Here is a 23,071-nt window from a genome sequence, read left to right on the forward strand (position 1 = left end):
TTGTGTTATTTGCAAACTTGATAAGCACATCCTCTAAACTTCATCTAAGTCATTAATAAAGATGTTGAACAGAACCGGGCCCAGGACGGAACACTGCAGTACTCCACCCATCACTTCTTTCTAGGATGAAGAAGCAGCATTGGTGAACACCCTTTGGATTAATTCACCTAGCCAATTACAGATCCATCTAATCACCCTGAGTCCTCGGGGAGATAGAGCAGGGTACAAATAAAGTATTATTACTATTAGTTTTTCCTAGCCTACATTTGACTAGTTTGTTTGCCATAAAGTCATGGGGGACCTTGTCAAAGGCCGTACTATACTCAAGATATGCTACATCCACAGCATGGTTTTTGAGAAATCCATGTTGACTTTGAGTAATCGCATCATTCCCTTTTAAGTAATTGCAGACTGACACCTTAATGATCTGCTCTAGCATCTTCCCTTATATACATTAAATCCACTTTTTTAGTCTAAGAAAAACAGAGAATTTCTACTCTGTTCTCTCTGCCGTGGATACTACACTTGTATTTTTCCTTTAAAAATCATTCTGCCAATTTTAATGCTACCCTGTTAGTTTTAACCTGCATTTTATTGATGTCGGGCCACTTCTGACATGATAAATATAAGTAACATGTTGCCAAAGGCTTTCATGACCAGAATCCCTGGGTTGCTGTGAATTTTCCTGGCTGCATGGCCATGTTCCAGAAGCATTCTCTACTGACTTTTGTCCACATCTATGGCAGGCATCCTCTATAACACATCTATAGCAGGCAGGAAGCAGCCAGGCTTTGAAGCTGAAAGGCTATTCAATCCCAATCAACGTGTTTAATTGCAGCATTCGCACTTGTCTCCAACAGACATGAGTTCTTTCTCTCAACTTGACTTTCCACAGATATAGAAATCTCACATGACTAGTTTCCAACAGACCTCACAGCCTCTGAGGATGCCTGCCATAGATGTGGGCGAAACGCCAGGGGAGAATGCTTCTGGAACATCGCCAGACAGCAACCCAGTGATTCCGGCCATGAAAGCCTTCGACAACACGTTATTTATATTTATCGTGCCAAAGGCGACGTTTTTAGATTAAAAACGTGGCGTGCCTCTTTCACAATGCGGCTCAAAATCCAAGGCAGCCCACAGTAGACGCCCAATACCATAGAGAGCGGAGGCAAGAAGCTGCCCAACCGGAAGAAGGGGGAAATAGAACGGGAATGACGCAACCGCGCATGCGCAAACCGCCTTAGCCCTCCCTTTGTCTGCAGAGGAAGGGCGGCGAGCTAACCGGCTGGCGCTGATCACCTCTCAACAAGAAATATAAACAGGCCCAAAGACAGGATGCCTTCTCGCTGCCTAGTTGGAGCCGCGCGGCCTCCTGGGACCTCGCCTCGCAGCATTTCTAAGCAGGAGGAGAGGAGCAGCTATTTCCGGGTCCATCCGGAAGCGGAAAGAGAGGGGGCTGTGAAGAGCCGCTTCCGCCGGAAGTGTCGGGCGCCACCGCAGCTTGGGCTGGTGGCCCGCCGCGAGCTCTTTCTCCGTTGTTCCTTGAGCGACTGAGGAGCGGGCCGAGAGAGTGAGGGGCGCTTCCGGGGCCTGTCGGAGGAAGGAGACGGAGGAAGGAGGCGGGCGCCGGGGCCCCTGGGCTTCCCGGCTCCTCAGGCCTTCTCCCCGGGGCCCTCTCCCGGCCCAGCATGGCTTCCTCGTCCGGCAACGACGACGACCTGACCATCCCGCGGGCGGCCATCAACAAGATGATCAAGGAGACGCTTCCCAACGTGCGGGTGGCCAACGACGCCCGGGAGCTGGTGGTCAACTGCTGCACCGAGTTTATCCACCTGGTCTCTTCCGAGGCCAACGAGATCTGCAACAAGTCCGAGAAGAAGACCATCTCCCCGGAGCACGTCATCCAAGGCAAGTTCCCACCACCTCTCCACCAGTGTGCCCCTCATTCTTTCCCAAAGGCCTGCTGGCAAAGACAGATCTGCAGAAGGCCAGCAGGGATGAAACCATCCTAGGACCTCATCACACTGCAGCAGGCATGGGCAAACTTGGGCCCTCCAGGTGTTTTGGACTTCCAACTCCCACAATTTCAAACAGCCAGTAGGCTGTTAGGAATTGTGGGAGTTGAAGTCCAAAACTCTTGGAAGGCCCAAGTTTGCCCATGGCTACACTACAGCATCGATCTCCTCTAAATCCAGTTGCTGCCTCCTGCAGAATTCTGGGGCTTGTAGTTTAAGGAGGGGTCTTTACATTGGCAGGTCCTGGGCCTCACTAAACTACAAACCACAATTCTGCAGAAAGCAGAAGCCGGATTTAAAGTGGATTCATGTTCTGGCATGATGAGGCTGTCGGGCGGGAGCCATATTTTCACCCGAGCTGCATTATTTGGTAGTGTAATAATAATAATAACAGTAATAAACTTTATTTATATCCTGCCCCATCTCCCCAGAAGGACTTGAGGTGACTTACAACATACATAAATATTTATTTGTTTGTTTATTGCATTTCTCACCCCTGGGGGCTCAAAGCGGTGTACTGTACAACATAATAAATGTCAAAAATTCAATGCTGCACATACTATAAAAGCAGTGTATACATACTGTATCTAAATCAGTATGAAGTAAAACAATTTAAAAGTGTTTTTTTTTTCGTGTCAGGAGCAACCGGAGTTGCTTCTGGAGTGAGAGAACTGGCCGTCTGCAAGGACGTTGCCCAGGGGACGCTCGGATGTTTTTTTGATGTTTTACCATTCTTGTGGGAGGCTTCTCTCATGTCTCCGCATGGAGCTGGAGCTGAAAGAGGGAGCTCATCCGCACTCTCCCCGGGTGGGATTCGAACCTGGCAGCCTTCAGGTCAGCAACCCAACCTTCAAGTCACAAGGCTTTTATCCCCTAGGCCATCGGAGGTATAAGCATGAATTAAAACAATTTAAAAATTATGTAAAAAAAATCAAACATGGACATAAAACACATTACACAGTCTAACTTTTACACTTGTCCTGTGGTTTTCACTTAGCTGCTTCAGTAATAATAATAACAACTTTATTTTTATACCCCACCAACCATCTCCCCGAAGGGACCCGGGACGGCTTACATGTGGGACCAAGCCCAGAGCAACCAACAATGTTACCAACTAAAACAAGTTAAAAACGAAATAACAAATCACAATCTAATAAAACAATTAAAACAGCAGGATATAAATGTATCATTAAAATGTATCAAAAGCAAACCTCGGCTACCAGTGACCAGGAATGGTGGGCATAATCATAATTCGAGAGAGCTAGGCAAGGATTTATGCAAAAAGCAGACTATAGGGCCAAGGGTTGAGGGTAAGTGCCGAGTACAATCTTATCTGTCAGTTAGGGCTGGGTGTTCACGAACAGGGGCCTGACCATCAGTAGTACTATCACTCTCCGAACACCTGCTTGCATAGCCAGGTTTTAAGTTGTTTTCTGAACCATGAATAATATGTGTAAAATAAATAAGACAGATAATAACATAATATGTCAATGTAAAAGTGAAAACAAAATAGACAAATTAACAATAGCAATATAAAACATTAGTTAAAACACAATGGTTCCTATAGATTAAATAAAAGCCAAAATACCCGAGTCAAAGTCGGTCCATAGAACATAGACCTCGTTCTCATAAGGGGATGTTGTAGTGTAGATCCAGACTGATCCTTCATATAAGGAAGTGGGCTCCACATCCCTCACTTCAGGTCACCTTATAATAATAATAATAATAATAATAATAATAATAATAATAACACCTTCATTTGTATCTTGCCCCATATCCCCATAAGGACTTAGGGCGATTTACAAGACAACAACAATGCAACCAAAGCAACATAGAATATACATCAAAACATTAAATTAGTAAAAAAAATAGACCTCGCATAAAATAAGAATAAACAAACATATAACCATTAAGATAAAACACATCAAACAAAAATAAATTAAGCTAGAACATAAACAATAAGTAATAATTAAAAACCATACTAAAGACACTCAGGGTGCATCTACCACCTTGCAGAGGTAGTGTAAGTTTGACACCACTTTGAATGAATACACAAAGCTTTATTTATATCCCGCCCCATCTCCCAGAAGAACTCGGAGTGGCTTGCAACAATGTAACAGCATAAATGATAATGACACATAACAAATTAAACAAATTAAATCACTTAAAATGAAAACATGCAGTAATAAGTATGAGTATAATTCAAGAATAACATGCATCAATATAAGACAATGTAATAATTAGGCATATAGAACATATAGATATTAAAACGATTAGGCATCCTGTGACCTGCTCTTATTAGTATGAGCGCTAGGGTCAATTAAAACTTTTGGCTACTTTGGCTCAATGCTATAGAAACATGGGAGTTGTCTGCACCAGCACTCTTTGCAGAGAGGGCTAAATAATAATGATTTCTAACTGGGAATTTTAAAATACTATTTATAATTAATCCTATTATAATGATTGTAAATTTTAAATGGCTGTGCTTTTTTATGTTAAGCTGCTTTGAGTTCCCTTCGGGGGAGATAAAGCGGGGCAATAGTAATGATAACAATAACAACAACAACAACAACAAGCTTCTCGGGCTTTACAATGATCCCATAATACTGGCAGTTAAAATGTTGTCAAACTTGCATTAGTTCTACAGCATAGATGCACCTTTTGTTTACCACTGGGAATGAGAATAAAAAGGTATCATTATAATTCGTTATCCAGGATAGCTAAAGGTGCCTTTTTTCCTCTTGTTAACATCCATTAAGATGGATAGTCCTTTAGGAAAACCTCAGATAGGCTTGAGAAATTGGCTGTTATTAGCTGGGAATCCTGGGAGGAGTTGTTGTTGTTATTATACCCCACTTTCTCTCTACTGAAGGAGACTTAAAGTGGCTTAACATAAAAACAGTACACAATTTAAAATATATAAATATACAAACATTGAAACGCAATTAATTATAAACAGTATTAAAAATTCTCAGTTAGAAATCATTCAAACCTATTGCACTTTGATATTATAAACCTTCATCTTTACAAGCCTGCCTAAATAAAAAGGTTTTTTTAAAATTAAAATCCTGCCAAAGAGCATAAAAATACACCTTCCAGGATTCCATAGCACTCAGCCAGAGCAGTTAAAGTGGTGTCAGGCTGCTTTAATTCTACAGTGTACACATATTCCCTGAGAAGAAGGGCCTTCTCAATAGTTGCCCCTAGGATCTGGAACTCCAAAGAGCTTAGGCTGACACCTAACATGTTCTGTTTTTGTTAACAGCTGGAGAATTTTATTTTCAGACCTTTCAGGTCTTGTTTTTTTAAAGATGAGGCAGAGTTCATACAATGTGCTAGGTTTTCTCATTGTTTTATTGTGCTGTTGCACCTTTTATAAGGTTTTTAGTCTTCTCTGCAAAAACAGACTGATGCCTCACCAGACTACAACTCCCAGCATTTCATAGCATTGAGCCATGACAATTCAAGTGCTGTCAAAATACATCAATTTTATATTGTAGATGCACCCGGAGACCATGGGAAGCCTGTTGGAATTATAAGATAGGGAGAAGGAGGAGGTGTATCATAAAAATATAATAGCTATAACAAGTGTGTGAATGGTTGTGCAGGTCCATTCCACTGCCTCCGGGCAACTTAGTAACAGCTGCTAGTTGTAAATATTAGAGTTGTTTTTTAGATCTGCTTATGTATTAATCTTAACAATGAACAATATCTTCTTGTGGGATACATTTTTACAACCATCAACTAAATTTTCAGTCAAACATATTCTCTCATATAGTGAATGCTCTCAGTGTTCCTTTTGAAAAACAGGCAAAGTTTCACAGTTTTGCAAAATATAAAATTTATTTCTGTTTTGTTTTCTCCTCTCTCCTTCCCTCATCTTACTGGAAAGAATCTTTTTCTTTTTTATTCTACATGCTTGCCTTTTTATGCAGGTTTTGTTTCTTTACTCTTTCCTATAGCAGGGAAAGAGTAATTCCCTGATTTATAGTGTATTGTATGATTTTTATATGTGTGTTTATTGTAAGCCGCCCTGAGTCCTCTCTCGGGTGAGAAGGGCAGGATATAAATGTTGCAATAAATACATAAATAAATATTTTTTGACTTAGGCTCTCCAAAATCTGAAATGACTTGAAGGGACACAACAACAATAATCCTAATCAACTTGACTATCTTGTTGGGCAGAAGCAGGTCCACACTTCCCATTGAAATCCTGATCAGTTTGTGTTGGTTAAAATTGTTTTTATTTTGAAATATTGTATTTTTCTTTTGTTGTTGTTGTTGTTTTTGTTTTTGTTTTTGCACTACAAATAAGACATGTGCAGTGTGCATAGGAATTTGTTCGGGGTTTTTTTTTTTTTTTCAAATGATAATTCGGCCCTCAGCAGTCTGAAGGATTGTGGACCGGCCCTCTGCTTCAAAAGTTTGAGGACCCCTGTCCTATAGAAATGAAACTAATGTGGTTCGCTTAGTACTGTCATTTTCTCCCAAACTCATGCTGCCTGACACAGTTGAGTATCTGTTCTGGTCAACAATTGGAACGGAACAGTGAAAGTAACATGTCTTGGTTTCATTCACCTATTGGTACTTTTAACATAAAGAAATATTTTTTCTGTGGTACATAAGTTATATTAAACAGACCCTTTAGCTAGCTTCACTTTCCGCTTTTAATGGAAGGAAGCAAAGAGAGTAGCAGGGCGTAAAACCATTAGAAATTTTGCTTAGTCATCTGGCTTGAGAGAACGCATGAACCTAGCATGTGTGTCCAATGTCAATCTTTGGGGTTAGCCTCTAAAATCACACGCCCAAAAATAAAAGCTGAAGATGTCAAGATGTTAATTCCTCTGACCAAACTCTGCAGTCTTTCTGTGGTTTCACACTGGGTGGTGCAATTCACCATGCTACAGCTACATTCGGGCATTTAACCGGCTCTATCTTTTAACGAACACTTGGTTTCAAACTTCATAAACTTGTAGAAAAATACACAGGGTTAAAACTAATGTGAAAACTCCACACCTGAATTACCTGTACTCAACACCTTGTACTTAGTCAAATAGCAGGGAACATAATTTATTGTCTTAGTCATCTCTCAGACCTGCAGTCACACAACGCATTATCCACTGTGGTTGTATACAGTGTTCCCTCACTTATTGCTGGGGTTATGTTCCAGGACCACCCACAATAAGTGAAAATCTGCAAAGTAGGGACACTATATTTATTTTAATATTTATACCTTATTTTAGTAGTTAGGTGGCCTTTCTCTCCTTCGCAAGCCCGTTTTGCACTGTAGTTGTTTTAGTTTGGTGAGGTGGGCAGCAGCTTGGCAGAAAAGGCTGTAAACCTGCAACTCCCAGGATTCCCGGGGAGCCAGTTAAGCTTTCGTAGAAGAGGGGGCAGGTGAGAGCGCATGTGCAAAAGGCAGACGATGACGCGGTCTAGTCCTCTGTGAGTTGCTTTGTGTTGTTTAATTTGTTAGTTTGATAGATACCACTTTTGATTGGATAGCATTAAGGTCCACGGCATTCTGAGAGTGCCTTGGACCAAAAAAAACCCCCGCAAAACAGTGAGGTGCAAAAGTAGGTAAGTAGCAAGGGAACACTGTATATCAGGTTTGATCTGACTTAGGCTTCGTGCTTAGTAAAGGTGAAGGATGAATTGGCTTTCACTTTGAATCTCTTTTCTTGTAGCCAAAGACTGATTAGTATCTAGGCATTTACTGTGTGTCCCTAGAAATAAAGTGTCTTGTTGCTCTGATAAGCTGACTGACACGTAGCCTGAAATGATAGAATGGTGGCTGCCCACCTTCATTAGTTCATATTTAAGGGAAATGATGAGAAGGGAGGAAATGGAGGGAAATGGAATGGGCAGACTAAAGCTATTTCTTGCTGATCTGTGTGTACTATATGCTGTTCTCTGCTGCTCAAGGTTTCTCAAACCTTTTCAGCCGCTGAGCCCTTTTTGAGCCCCAATAAATGTTTATATATGATATTATGTATAGTGTGTGTGTGTGTGTAGATCAGGCATCACTATCACAGTTTAAAAATCTCTGGGCTAAATAGGTTCTTGAAACTTTCAGTTCATGAGTAGGTAGAGAATTGTGCATAGCTCGCTCCCTATGAGTGTACCATCCATTGTTATAGACACTTTCCTGTCATAATCCGTAATATAACATAGGCTCTTAGTCATTGGTTAACTTTGGAAATAACTGAGTCACTATACTTTCAATTTTCATTTATTAATACACTGGTTGAAAATTCCAGGGCAAAGCTGATGCATGTGTCTTTGCAGGAATAGGCCCCAGTGTTTTTCTGCTCTTCAAATGTCTGTCAACAGTCATTAAAATGGTAATCACCTACAAAGCCCTGTACAGTTCGGGACCCGCCTACCTTCGTGACCGCCTTTCCCCCTATGAGCCTGCACAACCTCTTCAATCTTCTGGGGAGGCTCTCCTCTCACTCCCTTCATTATCGCAGGCTCGGCTTGTGGGGACGAGGGAGAGAGCTTTCTCTGTGGTGGCCCCTCGGCTCTGGAACTCCCTCCCCAGGGAGATTAGGTTGGCCCCAACCCTGTCTGCCTTCATTAAGCAGCTGAAGACTTGGTACTTCCAGTATGTTTTCGAATAAGTAAAGATACTATAGACCCCTTTGACAACCATACTGCTACCTCGCATTTTATCTCCTATCTCACCCCATTTTATCCTTTACTATGTTCTAGAATACTTTGGGACACTGTCCAGGCACTTTATAAACAGTCTAGCTACTTTGCACTTTGACCTGACCCCCCCACCCCAAATCCTATTTATTAGTGGTGAAGTTGTTTTTATGACTTTTTTATCTTGCTGTTATAGTTTTACTTGTATAATTCGTGCTTGAATCTTTTTATTTTATTGTTATACTGTTATTGTTTTTGTTTTTGCTTTATATTTTAACTTGTTTATACCTTGTATTCTTTTGGGCTTGGCCCCGTGTTAGCTCCCCGAGTCCCTTCGGAGAGATGTGTTGAAGTGGGAATGATTGTATATAGAGTTGTTTATAGAAAGCCAAACAGGCTTCAGCCTATTTATTGGTGCCAGTGATTCTTCGTTGATCTTCCGCTGAATGTGTGTTTATCCAAACCGGACAGTGGTTATGGGCCCAGAAGGATCAGCAGACCTTTGCCAGTGTTCGGAAGAATCCAGAAGGGGACCAGAAGGACCAGCTGGATCAGCACCAGAGCCTACTCCAGAACCTGCGACTGTGCTAGAACCAGACCAGTTTCCAGTGTACCCAGTATACTGACCAGTCTGTGTGGAGCCAGAGGTCCGGGAGCTGAGTGGTGAGCTGAGTTGTGAGCTGTGAGAAGGAAGCCATTCCGGTGAGCCGTGCTTAACCTGCTGGAGGGGGAGAGTTCGTCTTTGGTGGAAGCAAGCTTTGCCCGTAGCAGAAAAAGCAGTGCTTCGCAACAGGGCGTGCTGGGCTTTGAAGTGATTTACGAGGCGAAGTTACAAAGGAAAAGCCATAAAAGTGCCATAAATTCCTGTGAAGGTGAGGACTGCCGGGCTGTGCTGAGTGTGTGTTTCGTCAGCTGCTAAAGGCTTTATCTCGGGGAATCGAGGGTTCTCCAGGAAGGCAAGGATGGCAAGTTCAAATCCTTTGACTGTTTTTGATAAGTTAAATGATGAGAATTATAAGGAGTGGAGCATTTATGTGAAGCATCTGTTAGTCAGAAAAGGGCTACAAAATACTATTCTAGGAACGAAACAAGACGCAGTTAAAAATGAGAGAGGACTGGCAACATTGGTTTTGAGTTTAATGCCAAGTCAGTTAGTTCATGTGCAGAATTTGCAAACTGCACAAGAGGTATGGAATGTGTTGAAGCAAGTTCATCAGAGGCAGAGCACTCTTGGAAAAAATGATTTGGACTAAAAGACTTTATAGAACAACACTTGAAGAAGGGGCAGATGTGAGGCAACATGTTAAGAGGATGAAAGATTTGTTTATTGAATTCCAAAACAGAGGTGTTCAGATTGCCAAAGAGCAACAGGCTTATATTATGATGTCGAGCTTAACTGCTGAATGGGATCATCTGTTGCATTCTTTGCAAAATGTGCCAGAAGGAGATCTGAGTCTGGATTTAGTGTGTTCCAGGATCTTAGAGGAAGTGGAACGACTATGTTTTGAACAAGAAGCCTCGTGTGGAAGAAGCGAGGGGGAGTCAACTCCAGAGACGCCGAGCCAGACAGCTTCTTGTGCGAGTGTGAGAGCTGTAAAGAAATGTTTTATTTGTAACAGGCCAGGTCATTTAGCAAGAAATTGCCAGAGCAGAGGAAGACATCAAAGAGGAATGTCCAGAGGTGGTCACAGAAGAAGTGGACTGAACAACAACCCTGAGCCGAGAGTTTTGATGGCTGCAAATGAAGATGGAGACAGCGAAAGAAGTAACAAATGGGTTTTGGACTCACGGCCACTCATCATGTTACTAATGATATTTCTCTGTTGAGAGATGTACAAGATTTGGAAGGAGCAAATGTAACTTTGACTGATGGGTCATTTAAATTGTTTTCTAAATTCGGAACCTGTTATATTCCATGTTTAAAATTGTATTGGGAGAAAGTCTTGTATGTGCCTGAAATGAAGACAAATTTGTTAAGTGTAGCTACATTGACTGATCAACAGTTTAAAGTGTTTTTTAAAGGAATTTATTGCTATATTTGTGATAGGGAAGGAAAATTGGTTGGCAAAGGAGTAAAAAGAAACAGAATGTATGAAATGTTTAAAAAAGTGAACAGTATTGATGGAGAAAATGTAGAGATTATGTGTGTAGGAGGTCAAATTCAACATGATCATTGTCTGCATTTATTCCACCGAGTGATGGGTCATGCTAGCATGGAAATATTAAGGAAGACACTTAATTTGTGCCCTAATTACAAAATGGAGTCATGTAACTATGATTTAGATTGTGCCATATGTAATGAAGTGAAGAAAGAGCTTGTAAAGTTTTACAAGAGGTCTAAAATAAGTGTGGATGGCATGTTTGAGAAGGCACATGTACATATTGAAGGCCCTTTTGAAAAAAGTACTGGTGGATCTAAATATATGATGCTTATTGTAGAAAGAATGAGCAGATTCGGTTATGCATATTTCTTTGCAGACTTATCAGAAGCAACTAGAAAATTGAGTGATTGGCTAAGTTTGGTAGAAAATGTGTATGAAAAGAAATTGGACACTTTAATAATTGACAAAGGTGCAGGAGTCTGTGGCAGTGAATTTAAAGCATTGTTAAGGTCAAAGAATATTAATTGGATTGAAATTGGACAAATGAAAGGTGAAGAAGGTGTTGCTGAAAAAAGAGCACAGCTTTTAAATGAGATGAAATTGTGTATATTTAAAGACAGTCATATAGCTAACAATTATTGGCCAGAAGTGTTACACACATGTAATTATTTGACAAACAGGCTGTGGAATGAGTGTGTACAAGACATTCCTTTTCGAAAGTTGTATGATCATGTACCAAATTACAAGTTTTTGAGAATATTTGGCCAGAGAGCAAATATAGTCATCCCAGCCAGTGAGAGAGCAAATAAGAAAAAAAAATACAAAGAAATGACATTCATTGGGTACAGTAAAAAGTCTTACAAGTTCTTAGAGACACCTACCAAAGTGAAATTGTCAAAGATGGCTTATTTTGAAAGACCCAGAGATTGGAATAATATACATTCCAATGTAGATAAGTTACATGGTTTTCAGCGAGCTAAAGTCAATGTAGAAAGTGAAGAAAGTAATTGAGTCAGTGAAATCAGAATGCACAACACTTAAGAAAGCAATTCAAGGTACACCAAAAAAACAAGGAACAAGAAGAAGATCTAGTAACAAAGGTGTAGACACACAGGTGAAACAAGAAGCTAAAGAAGAGGTAAATTTGAGTCATGTTAGTGTAGAGAAGAAGAGATATGCTTTAGTACCATATACATATGATCCAACGAAGTTTCATAAAACACCTGTGGCAAAAGATTTTGTTAGTAGAGGTAGATTTGTAATTGTTGAAGAATGAGTCTATAGTTGTTGGTGATTGTGTGTAATGAATTGTAAACTTGTGAAAGTGTTCCCCATACATGTAAGATGAAATTTTGTATATGTTTGTTTAACCTCAGTTGCAAAGTTAGACATTCAGAGTGTAACAATGTTATGAATGTAAAAGAAGGTGATTGAAGTGTTTTTGAGCTGTGTATATAACTGTGATGACTAAATTACAGTTAAAGAGGGGGAATTGTTGAAGTGGGGATGATTGTATATAGAGTTGTTTAAATGTAATTGAGTTATAGTGTTGCAATGTGAGCTGGAGATTGCATCATGCTGTCTGCTGTCCACTATGCGAGTGTGTAAAGAGTTAACTGTGTATTGCATCGGACAGCAGGGGTGGTTATAAATAGCTTGCTGTGTTATCTGTTCTTCCCTCTGCCCTCTGCTCTCTGCCTATTTGCACTCTGTATGTATATGTCGTCTTGAGAGTTTTTCCGTTTGTCAGTAAACCTTTTATAGAAAGCCAAACAGGCTTCAGCCTATTTATTGGTGCCAGTGATTCTTCGTTGATCTGAATGTGTGTTTATCCAAACCGCGCGCTCTGACAAGATGGTGGCGGGATACAATAATAAAGTATTATTATTATTATTATTATTATTATTATTATTATTATTATTATTAATGGTGTCATGTGGGTAATGGTGTCATGTGGGTAATTCAGCAGAGTAGGCAAAATTAATCAGAGAACTTAAATATTATGAATGTAAGCAAAATGGTCAAACTAAATATACACAGATGTTAACCAATGATAGAATGATAGTAGGCTCATTGAAATGTTCTTGTATTACCTGCCTCTCCTTATGGCTCAGTGCCGGGCACAACACAGTTCGATAAAAACATATTAAAACATATTTCTATAAAATACACACATTAAAATAGACAAAACAGAGTTTAAAATGTAATAAACATAGAATGTGAATTTACAATTTAAAAACTGACTGGGTAGACCTGCCTGAAAATATAGATCTTCAGTTGTGTTTTAAACTCTGGCAGCTTATTTAAGTGTCGGAGCTCTTCCAGCAGGTCTTTCCACAGTCTTGGGGTGGCCAATGAAAAGGTCCTCTGGGTGGTGGTTGTCAGTCGGGTTCTGGCTGGTTGGTATAGGAGCCCCCCCCCCCCCCCCGATCTCACTGTCTGTTGTGGATTGTGTGGGAGACAGCGATCAAGACTCAAAGCATGTTGGGCTTTAAAGATCAAAATCAACACTTTGTACTTTGCCCGGAAACAAATTGACAGGCAGTGGATTGACTGTAGTATGAGTGTAATATGTTGAGTCCTGGATATTCCTGTAATTTGTCCTGGTGCCATGTTTTGAATTAATTCGAGCTTCCAGATTTGGTTCAGAGGTAGCCCATTGCAGAAGTCCAACCTTGAGGTTATCAGCACGTTCACTGCCATCTTTAGGTCCTTGGATTCTAATTTTAGGAAGGGGCGCAGCTGGCATGTCAGCCAAAGCTGGTAGTAAGCACTCTTGACAGTTGCATCTAGCTGGGCTGACATTTGGAGAGACTGATTCAGGAGCACTCCCAAACCGTGAACAAGAACTGGTTGATAGACCTTCATCCCTAGATTAGGACCCTTAATGGCAAGCACCTCTGTCTTATCTGGATTCCGTTTCAATTGAAGGGCATTAGGTTGTAGAAGGATTATTTGGTAATCTTCGTATTCAAACAAATGTGCCTGAAAAGGGCAATACACTCTATCAGTTTATGTATCTAGTGATATACACAACTGTGTTGGATTAGCTAAATTGGGGCCTTCTTGCCCAAGATAGTTGATATTAACTGACTGGATTTTTTTTCTTTTTATCCCCAGCACTAGAAAGTTTGGGATTTGGCTCCTATATCAGCGAAGTAAAAGAAGTCTTACAAGAATGCAAAACAGTAGCACTGAAAAGAAGAAAGGCTAATTCTCGTTTGGAAAATCTTGGCATTCCTGAAGAAGAACTGCTAAGGCAGCAACAATTGTTAATTGCACAAGTAAGTGTGGCAATAATCTTAGGCACTATGCATGAAATTACAACTGGTCCAACGATGGGCTGCCAGATTACTAACTGGAGCGAATTACAGAGAGCAGTCAACTCCATTGGCTACCGATCAGTTTCTGGTCCCAATTCAAGGTGCAGATTATCACCTACAAAGCCCTGAACGATTTGGGGCCTGCCTACCTTTGTGATCGCGTTTCTCCCTCTGAACCCGTGCAATCTCTTCGATCTTCAGGGGAGGCCCTCCTCTCATTCCCACCTCCATCGCAAGCATGGCTTGTAGGGATGAGGGAAAGGGCCTTCTCCGTGGTGGCCCTTGTTTCTGGAACTCCCTCCCCAGGGAGATCAGGCAAGCACCCATCCTGGCAGTCTTTAAGAAAGATTTAAAAATCTGACTCTTCCAGTGTGCCAACCCCCTCAGCATTGATTATTCACCGGGCTTGATTATTCATATTGTCTTTTTTGCCCTTATTTGGTAATAACTCTCTTAATTTATCCCATCTCCGAGAGCTCCTATTATACTACAGCACTTTATTATCTACCTCATTAGATTTTAATTACCGTATATACTTGAGTATAAGATGACCCTAATATAAGCCGAGGCACCTAATTTTACTACAAAACAGTGGGGAAACTTATTGACTCGAGTGTAAGCCGAGGGTGGAAAATGCAGCAGCTACTGGTAAATTTCAAAATGAAAATAGATCCCAATGAAATTACAGTAGAGTCTCACTTATCCAACACTCACTTGTCCAACGTTCTGGATTATCCAATGCATTTTTGTAGTCAATGTTTTCAAAACATCATGATATTTTGGTGCTAAATTCGTAAATACAGTAATTACTACATAGCATTACTGTGTATTGAACTACTTTTTCTGTCAAATTGGTTGTTTTGGTGCTTAATTTGTAAAATCATAACCTAATTTGATGTTTAATAGGCTTTTCCTTAATCCCTCCTTATTATCCAACATATTCATCCAACATTCTGCCGGCCCATTTATGTTGGATAAGTGAGACTCTACTGTATATTGAGGCATCAGTAGGTTAAAGGTTTTTCAATATTTATCGTATTTCGAAGAAAAACAATAAACTAGCACTGTAAGTGGAAAAGTAGGATCAACAAAAACAATAATAATAATATAATAATAAAACTTTATTTATACCCCGCCACCATCTCCCCAACGGGGACTCGGGGCGGCTTACATGGGGCCATGCCCAGGACAATACAATATAACCATATCATAATACAATTAAATAATACAATAAATAAAATAAACAGTACAACAATATGGTATTAACAATAGCATAATAATAAAAATAATAATAATAATAATAATAATAATAATAAAACTTCATTTGTACCCTGTCCTATCTCCCATGGGGACTCAGATCAGCTTCCAACATAGTAACAGGCAAACATTCAGTGCCTATATAAACAATGCAGAGCTAAATATAGATCTATAATTATATATACTAATTTCACATATGCATTTTCCCCTGAAATGTTTGCAAATCCTCTATATATGTGCATTTCCCTCCAGCAATATTTGCAAGCCCTATATATTTATGTTTATATCTATCTAGAAATCTCTGTGTGTGTGTGTGCATTTCCCCTGCAATATTTGCAAGCCCTACATATCTATATTCATCTATATCTATCTAGACATCTCTATATAGATAATTATATCTGTATAGGATTTGCAAAGACTTGCAAACATATGAGGCAAAAATTCATATATGAAATAATGTATACACACAGATACAGATATACAGGACCTTTGAAATCTCTATATATCTATATGTTTATAGGATTTGCAAAGACTTGCAAACATATGAGGGGAAATTCATATATAAAATTAATGTATATAGATAGATAGATACATACATACATACATACAAATATAAAGGTACATAGGGATCGCAAAGGCTTGCAGGGGGAAATGCCTATATATCTGTAGCAGAGATTAACAAATATTTCAGGGAAAAATGCTTCTATAAGATTAATGGGTATATATACAGTAGAGTCTCACTTATCCAACATAAACAGGCCGGCAGAATGTTGGATAAGCGAATATGTTGGATAATAAGGAGGCATTAAGGAAAAGCCTATTAAACATCAAATTAGGTTATGATTTTACAAATGAAGCACCAAAACATCATGTTAGACAACAAATTTGGCAGAAAAAGTAGTTCAATACGCAGTAATGTTATGTTGTAATTACTGTATTTACGAATTTATCACCAAAATATCACGATATATTGAAAACACTGACTGCAAAAATGCGTTGGATAATCCAGAACATTGGATAAGTGAGTGTTGGATAAGTGAGACTCTACTGTATATATATATATATATTCTTCCTGACTTGCAAGGGCTTCGTTCCCTTTTCAAAATATTCCCTTGGTTAAGAGCGAGGGAGGCTTTGGAAAAGAAAACTCTGATAAGGGAGGGTAAGATGAGAGATAAATATATCATATATTGCAAGCAACAGCCTCCAGGCTTCGCTGCTGGCTTGACCTTGACCCGATTATAAGCCAGGGGAGGCTTTTTCAGCTCATAAATAAGGGCTGAAAAACTCGCTTATCTTCAAGTATATAGAGTATGCACTCCTCTCACCTCTGCCCAGTCCTTATACTCAAATTGCTATATTGTTCTTTTCGACGGTTTTATTTATCATTACATTATTTCTTAAGATGGTGGTTTAATTCCTCGTAATTTTAAATGTTGATGATGTTTGTTGGTTTCGAATGTATTTTATCCTGTTTTTATTGTGATAAATGAGGCTTGGCCCCATGTTAGCCACCCTGAGTCCCTGCGGGGTGATGGAGGCGAGATACAAAAATAAAGTTATTATATTATTATTGTTTCCTTTTCTATGATAAACTGTTTAAAACAATTGACAATTAATCAGCTAAAGTATCCTATTCTTATTTCTAGAAAAATAGCTATTATAAAAACACAGTCCAGAATCCTATTGCTATAATACTTATGCGTAAGTGTTGTTTGTTGTATTTAAGCCATTATGCAATAGACACATTTAGTTCATGGCTGTATAAATGGAAAAAGTTAATATGGGCCTAAATTCTATTGTTTGTTTCAACTAGAATACAACCATGGAATAAGTGGGGTTTACCTACATGTTGACTCATCATTCAACCATTAATTAATGCTCTAGTCCAACTGTGTCTACCCATGCAGTTGTACATTCTTGGATAATGTGTAACTGTTCATCAGTGTCTTCACTTAATTCTTTGAGTTAGTTGGAACACACTGGCAGAAGCATGACGTGTTATAGCACAGCCATTATACAATTAATGAATGCAGATTTCACTATAAAACCATGATATAGAATTTCAGCCATGCCGGCATATGACCTTGGAGGTTTCTACAGACAACGCTGGCTCTTCGGCTTAGAAATGGAGATGAGCACCAACCCCCAGACTAAAGGTTTTCCCCAACTAGACTTAATGTCGGGAAAAACCTTTACCTTTAACTTTAATGAATAAAGCCTGATGGCACACGTCTGTGATTATCTGTGATTGTGACCTTTTAAGATACATATTGTGACTTTCAAATCTAAACATTTTAGGTAGAACTATTTCGTCTTAAAATACACATTTCTTTATTGCTGAAATGTCTACATAGGTTGCCTTCTGGAGTGCTGAAAAATAATAGAAATGTGCACATTAATTAATTAACAGCACCACTCATTGTTCTATCATTTTTAATGTTTTATTTGTCTTTTCCATTACAACACCTCATCAGAACGAGCACCAGCTTGCGCCCGGGCTGTGGCGCAAGCTGGTGAGCAGCCAGCTGAGACCAATCACTCTGACCAAGAGGTCATGAGTTCGAGGCCAGCTCGGAGCCTGCATTTGTCTTGTCTTGTTCTATGTCAAGGCATTGAATGTTTGCCTATATGTGTAATGTGATCCGCCCTGAGTCCCCTTCGGGGTGAGAAGGGCGGAATATAAATGCTATAAATAAATAGAAACGTTTGCCGCCAGTTTGCCTTAGATATTAAAGTGTTTGCCCTAGATGGTAAATTTGGCCTTACTAATTAAACTTCCATATTTTGATTCTCCCATTTACATGCACTTTTCCACACACACACCCTACACCTGCCAATTCAGGTGAATGTTTATACATTTGATGCATATCTATAAAATTGACAACATTGTATTGTTAAGTCTTAAGTCCACAAAAGTTTATATTGTTATCTTCAAGATGCTGCAGGATTGTGTTGCTGTTCCTAGAAAATCTCTCTACTTACACCAGGGATGAAGCATGTAGCCTGCCAATCCCTCTGAAAAAAAGCTGGAAATAGAGAAATAGACAAAGTGAAAAATAGAAAGATCCTACGCTACATTCTAGGTCACAGTTTTGGCCAAAATGTGACCAGGAATTTAGTATAAGATCATTTTTGGGGCAAAAATGTAGATCATTGATCTGAGAGCATATCTGTAAAATATGGGGTTTTTTACTCCATTTGTATGAAGCTGTGATTAAGCTATATTTTAGTTCTTGTTTCTGTATTCAAATAATGGAATATGCCATGCTTTTAGCTGTGTGTTTCTTTAACGGGTCCTTCCCCTGATGCTAGCAAGTGAACCAGAGACTTCCCAAAATCATTGTGTAGTAGGATGGATCTGTTGAATATTCTTCTCCTTTGTTGTGGTTGTATTCCTTTAAATTATTTCCAACTTATGGTGACCTTAAGAGTTTTCTTGGCAAGATTTGTTCAAAGGGGGCTTGCCTTTGCTTTCCTCTCAAACTGGGAGGGAATAATAATAATAGTTACAATAATTTTTATTTCTTACCTGCCTCTCTTCATGGCTTGAGACGGGCTACAACATTGCTAAAACACACATTCACCTAAAAGCATTCTTTAAAATACACACATTAAAACATATTTCTACAAAATATTAAAATTCACAAAACAGAGTAAATATAAGATGCAAGTTTAAAATCCATTATTAAAACTGTCTGGGTAGGACTGCCGGAAGAGATAGATCTTCACTTATGTCTTAAATTCTGACAGTTGATCTAGCAGTTGGGGCTCTTCCAGCAGGTCGTTCTACAGTCTTGAGGGGGCAGATGAAAAGGGAATGGGAATGACTTGCCCAAGCTCACTCAATAGACTTCCATGATTAAACAAGGGTTTCATCCCAGAATTCTGGGAGACCAGAATTATAATACACTGCATCACCATGTGTTAGAAATGACTTGCAAGCACGTAACAAGAAATAAGAAAGATGGAATTTTCCAAAATAGAATATTAATCAAATAATTATTTTTTCAGTAACAATTAAACCTATTGTGCTTACTATGCTACATAATGGAACTTCAGTTGTGGCTATGAACTCTGAGCTGTTGGTCTTCTGTTTCCAGGCTAAACAGCAGCAGGCAGAATTAGCCCATCAGGAATGGCTACAAGTACAGCAAGCAGCCCAGCAAGCCCAGCTTGCAGCTGCCTCAGCCAGTGCATCCAACCAGGCTGGATCTTCTCAAGATGAAGATGACGAGGATGACATCTGAAATCATCCTGGCTGAGTTCTGATCCCTGCAAGGAAATAGTTGTCCCGCACAACAAAACCAGTGAAATGAATGCTTGCCCGTAACATTGTCTGCATCTTGGACCAGCTGTTGGTATTTTAGGGATGTCTGCTGTTGTGTGCTGTACATGTAAAAACTGTCTCTTTGAACTCTTGAAGATTTAAGGTTCAGTATCATATCAACTTCGGATTTTTAATGGTGTTTATGGAAATTTTAGATAGGCGTGTGTCACTCGATCAACAAACAGTGTTACAGTAAAGTTTATAAAATACTGCAGAATTTATATGGAGGCTCTAAATTCACACTTGCAGTTCTCTTCCCTTTTAACCATAGACTCTTATGTAAAAAGTTTTAATTTTGGTTGTTTTTGGGACAGCGTTTAATCTGCTACAAGTAGAAAAAGCAAAGGGTTCCACATAATTTGTTCTGAATTCTTTGTCTTTTAAAATTAGAGAGAGAGGGCAGTGAATAGATGTTCTCGAATACCATCAGTCTGAGAAATACATTTTTGCCAAACTAGGAAGGTGTATGTTGAATAGGAATTGTGCAGATTTAAGGGTTTTTTTGTATAGGGATAAAACAATAAAATAAAACCCAAGACTTTATTATGGTATCAATTTAGTGTCCTGATCAAAATGAAGATTTCATTTCATATATTACCACCTTGGAGAATGACAACAATTCCATTTCAGCTCCACATGGAAATTACATGCATTGTCTAAGCATGCTCATGGTCACAGTGTTCAAATGGAAAGGTGGGATTTGGTGGAAGAACTTACTTTTAATTCCGTTTTGACTTGGAATGCTCAAATGGTCAGGCCTGCGAGACCAAACGTTGGAACTAATGAGCATGTTTACAGTGAAAGGCATCTTCAACTCCCGTTAGTTGTTGTCAGAACGATGCTCATAGTTTTCAGAATAGTGTACCAATAGATAAGCTTTGTCTCATGAAACTGGCTGTTTCTATATCCAAGTAGGGCACATTATTTAGTTCCATCTTAAATTTGGTGACTGAGCCCTAGACTGACCAACAGGACCGAAATGAAGAATGATTTTTGTGATGTGGTGGAAATGGATTTTTTTCATAGCAGTGCTGTTTGTGTTGAAATCAAGAACATTTTGAATACAAAATATACTTGAAGATTCATCAACATTTTTTGGTACTTTTTGGGGGAGGAAAGGAGGTGGAATCTTATACCTTGCATATTAATGTATCCGGTAACATCAAACTGCATTGATTTTAAATAGCCTTGAGTGGTCTTGAGCACTACTGAGAATTGTGGGAAAACCTAGCTTTGTGAAGATTTTGAAATAGAGAACTGAACTGGGTGTCGAAGTAAGTTCTTGAATTGCAGTTGGTTTATAAGGACAGGGCCACCTGAAATAGCCTGTATCCTAACCTATACACTGATGGCCGAGAAATACGTTAGCTTGATTGTTAAGCTAAAACACTTCTGTGGATTCAGCAGGAAATGTATTTGGACAAGATCTGATTAAAGATCTAGCGCTTATGAAGGTTGAAGTACCAAAGGTAGAAACACTAGCCTAGTCAAACCATGTTAAAGTGCAGTGTTGGCTTTTCTAATTTGTACTGTAACATCCTTCCCCTTCCTGTTTTAAATGATTTTTTCCTTTTTAAGCAAGCAGGAAGCATACACTTTCACACTTTATTTCTTCTGATGCAGAGTTCAGGTTAATATTTTACTGCATCTGGTATGTATCATAATTTGTTTGAATCCCTGTGACTTTCTTGTGCTTTTTCATATGCTGTATTCCTCAAGCAATAAAATTCAAATGTGTTTTTATATTTAATGTTTAACACTTGCTTTCTCTTCATTGTTTATGGTGTTGCAAAGAGCCGTGCTTTTATTCTGATTTGGACCAACTATGCAGATTTCTTGCTGTCAGTATCACCTTCATAGTTTCCTTTTGCAACTGTATTTTTCCTGAATGTAACATCAGCATTGTTGTACACATATCAAGTCACCTGTTTCATGTCAAGATGTAATCTTTCTGCCAAAGTAAGTATGCTTAAGTTGTGCAAAATAATTTCTTGTTTTAATTTTATCACTGCAAAAAACTTTATTCTAAATATTTTGTAATTTAAGGATTTAGACCTTTTAAGCACTACTTCGAATGATAATCTTAACACTTGAACTGGTTCGTAAAGGGAGATATGTGCAGACACGTAAGCTGGGCTGGAACTGTTTGGGGTTTTATAGGCTAAGGCCAGCACTTTGAATTGTTCATGGTAGCAGACTGGCAGCCAGTGGAGCTGTTGTGATGGGTTGTATGCTCCCTGTATGCTGCTCCGGTGAGCAATCTGGCTGCCGCCCGTTGGACTATTTGAAGCTTCTGAACAGTCTTCAAAGACAACCCCATGTAGAGCACGTTGCAGTAGTCAATTCAAGATGCGATGAGAGCATGGACCACCGTGGCCAAGTCTAGATTCTCAAGGTACGGACGGGTGCATCTGGTGACCCAAGTTTTAATTGTGTGAAAGCTTCCCTGGCCACCCCTGAGATCTGGAGTTCTAGGCTCAGCAACGAATCCAGGAGAACTCCCAAGCTGCGAACCTGTGACTTCAGAGGGAGTGTAACCCCATCCAGCACAGGCTGTAACCTTATGCCCTTTTTGGCCTTTCAACTGATCAGAAAGATCTCTGTATTGTCTGGATTCAATTTCAATTTGTTCGCCCACATCCAGACTGTCACAGCTGTAAAGCACCGGTTCAGGACCTGAACAGCCTCTTTAGTAGCAGGTGGAAAGGAGTAATAGAGTTGGACGTCATCTGTGCACAAATTGCATTGAACTCCAAAACTCCAGATGATCCCCTTCAGCACCTTCATGTAAATGTTAAATAACATGGGGGACAGTACTGAGCCCTATGGGACCCCACAGAACAATGGTTGTGAGGCTGAGCTTGTGTCCCCCATCAACACCTGATAGGTTGTGAGGTGTACCATGTTTGAGAAGTATTATCTCCTGACGTTCCACCCACATCTATGGCAGGCATCCTCAGAGGTTGTGAGGTATACCATGTTCGAGAAGTATTCTCTCCTGACGTTTCGCCCACATCTATGGCAGGCATCCTCAGAGGTTGTGACCAGAGCATCAACCTCTGAGGATGCCTGCCGTAGAAGTGGGCGAAACGTCAGGAGAGAATACTTCTCGAACATGGCCATACAGCCCAGAAAACACACAGCAACCCAGTTCTAGTGGAATTTCCTGCCATCTCGGTAGGTGATCCTGTCGATGCTCTGGTTGTTGAGAGTATAGTAACTGCTTTGAGTGATGGTGACTGGGCATTAGGACAATGTGGCCAGTCCAGCAGAGTTGATGAAGGAGGAGCATCACTTCAGTGCTGGTGGTCTTTGCTTCTTCCAGAACACTGACATTTGTCCGCCTGTCTTCCCAAGAGATTTTCAGGATTTTTCGGAGGCAACTCTGAT

At 39.7% G+C, this 23,071-nt stretch overlaps 1 protein-coding gene across 1 annotated transcript; it reads left to right on the forward strand.

Annotated features, from left to right (window-relative positions):
* Positions 1 to 1,343: 1,343 nt before the first annotated feature.
* dr1 (down-regulator of transcription 1) lies at positions 1,344 to 21,426 on the forward strand. The gene is made up of 3 exons (XM_003219997.4): positions 1,344 to 1,911; positions 13,892 to 14,055; positions 19,455 to 21,426. Exons 1-3 carry the CDS (start codon positions 1,692 to 1,694, stop codon positions 19,599 to 19,601), a joined length of 531 nt encoding a protein of 176 aa, XP_003220045.1. The 5' UTR covers positions 1,344 to 1,691; the 3' UTR covers positions 19,602 to 21,426.
* The last annotated feature ends 1,645 nt before the right edge of the window (positions 21,427 to 23,071 follow it).

This window comes from Anolis carolinensis, chromosome 4, assembly GCF_035594765.1.
Source record: "Anolis carolinensis isolate JA03-04 chromosome 4, rAnoCar3.1.pri, whole genome shotgun sequence".
NCBI classification, from domain to species: domain Eukaryota; kingdom Metazoa; phylum Chordata; class Lepidosauria; order Squamata; family Dactyloidae; genus Anolis; species Anolis carolinensis.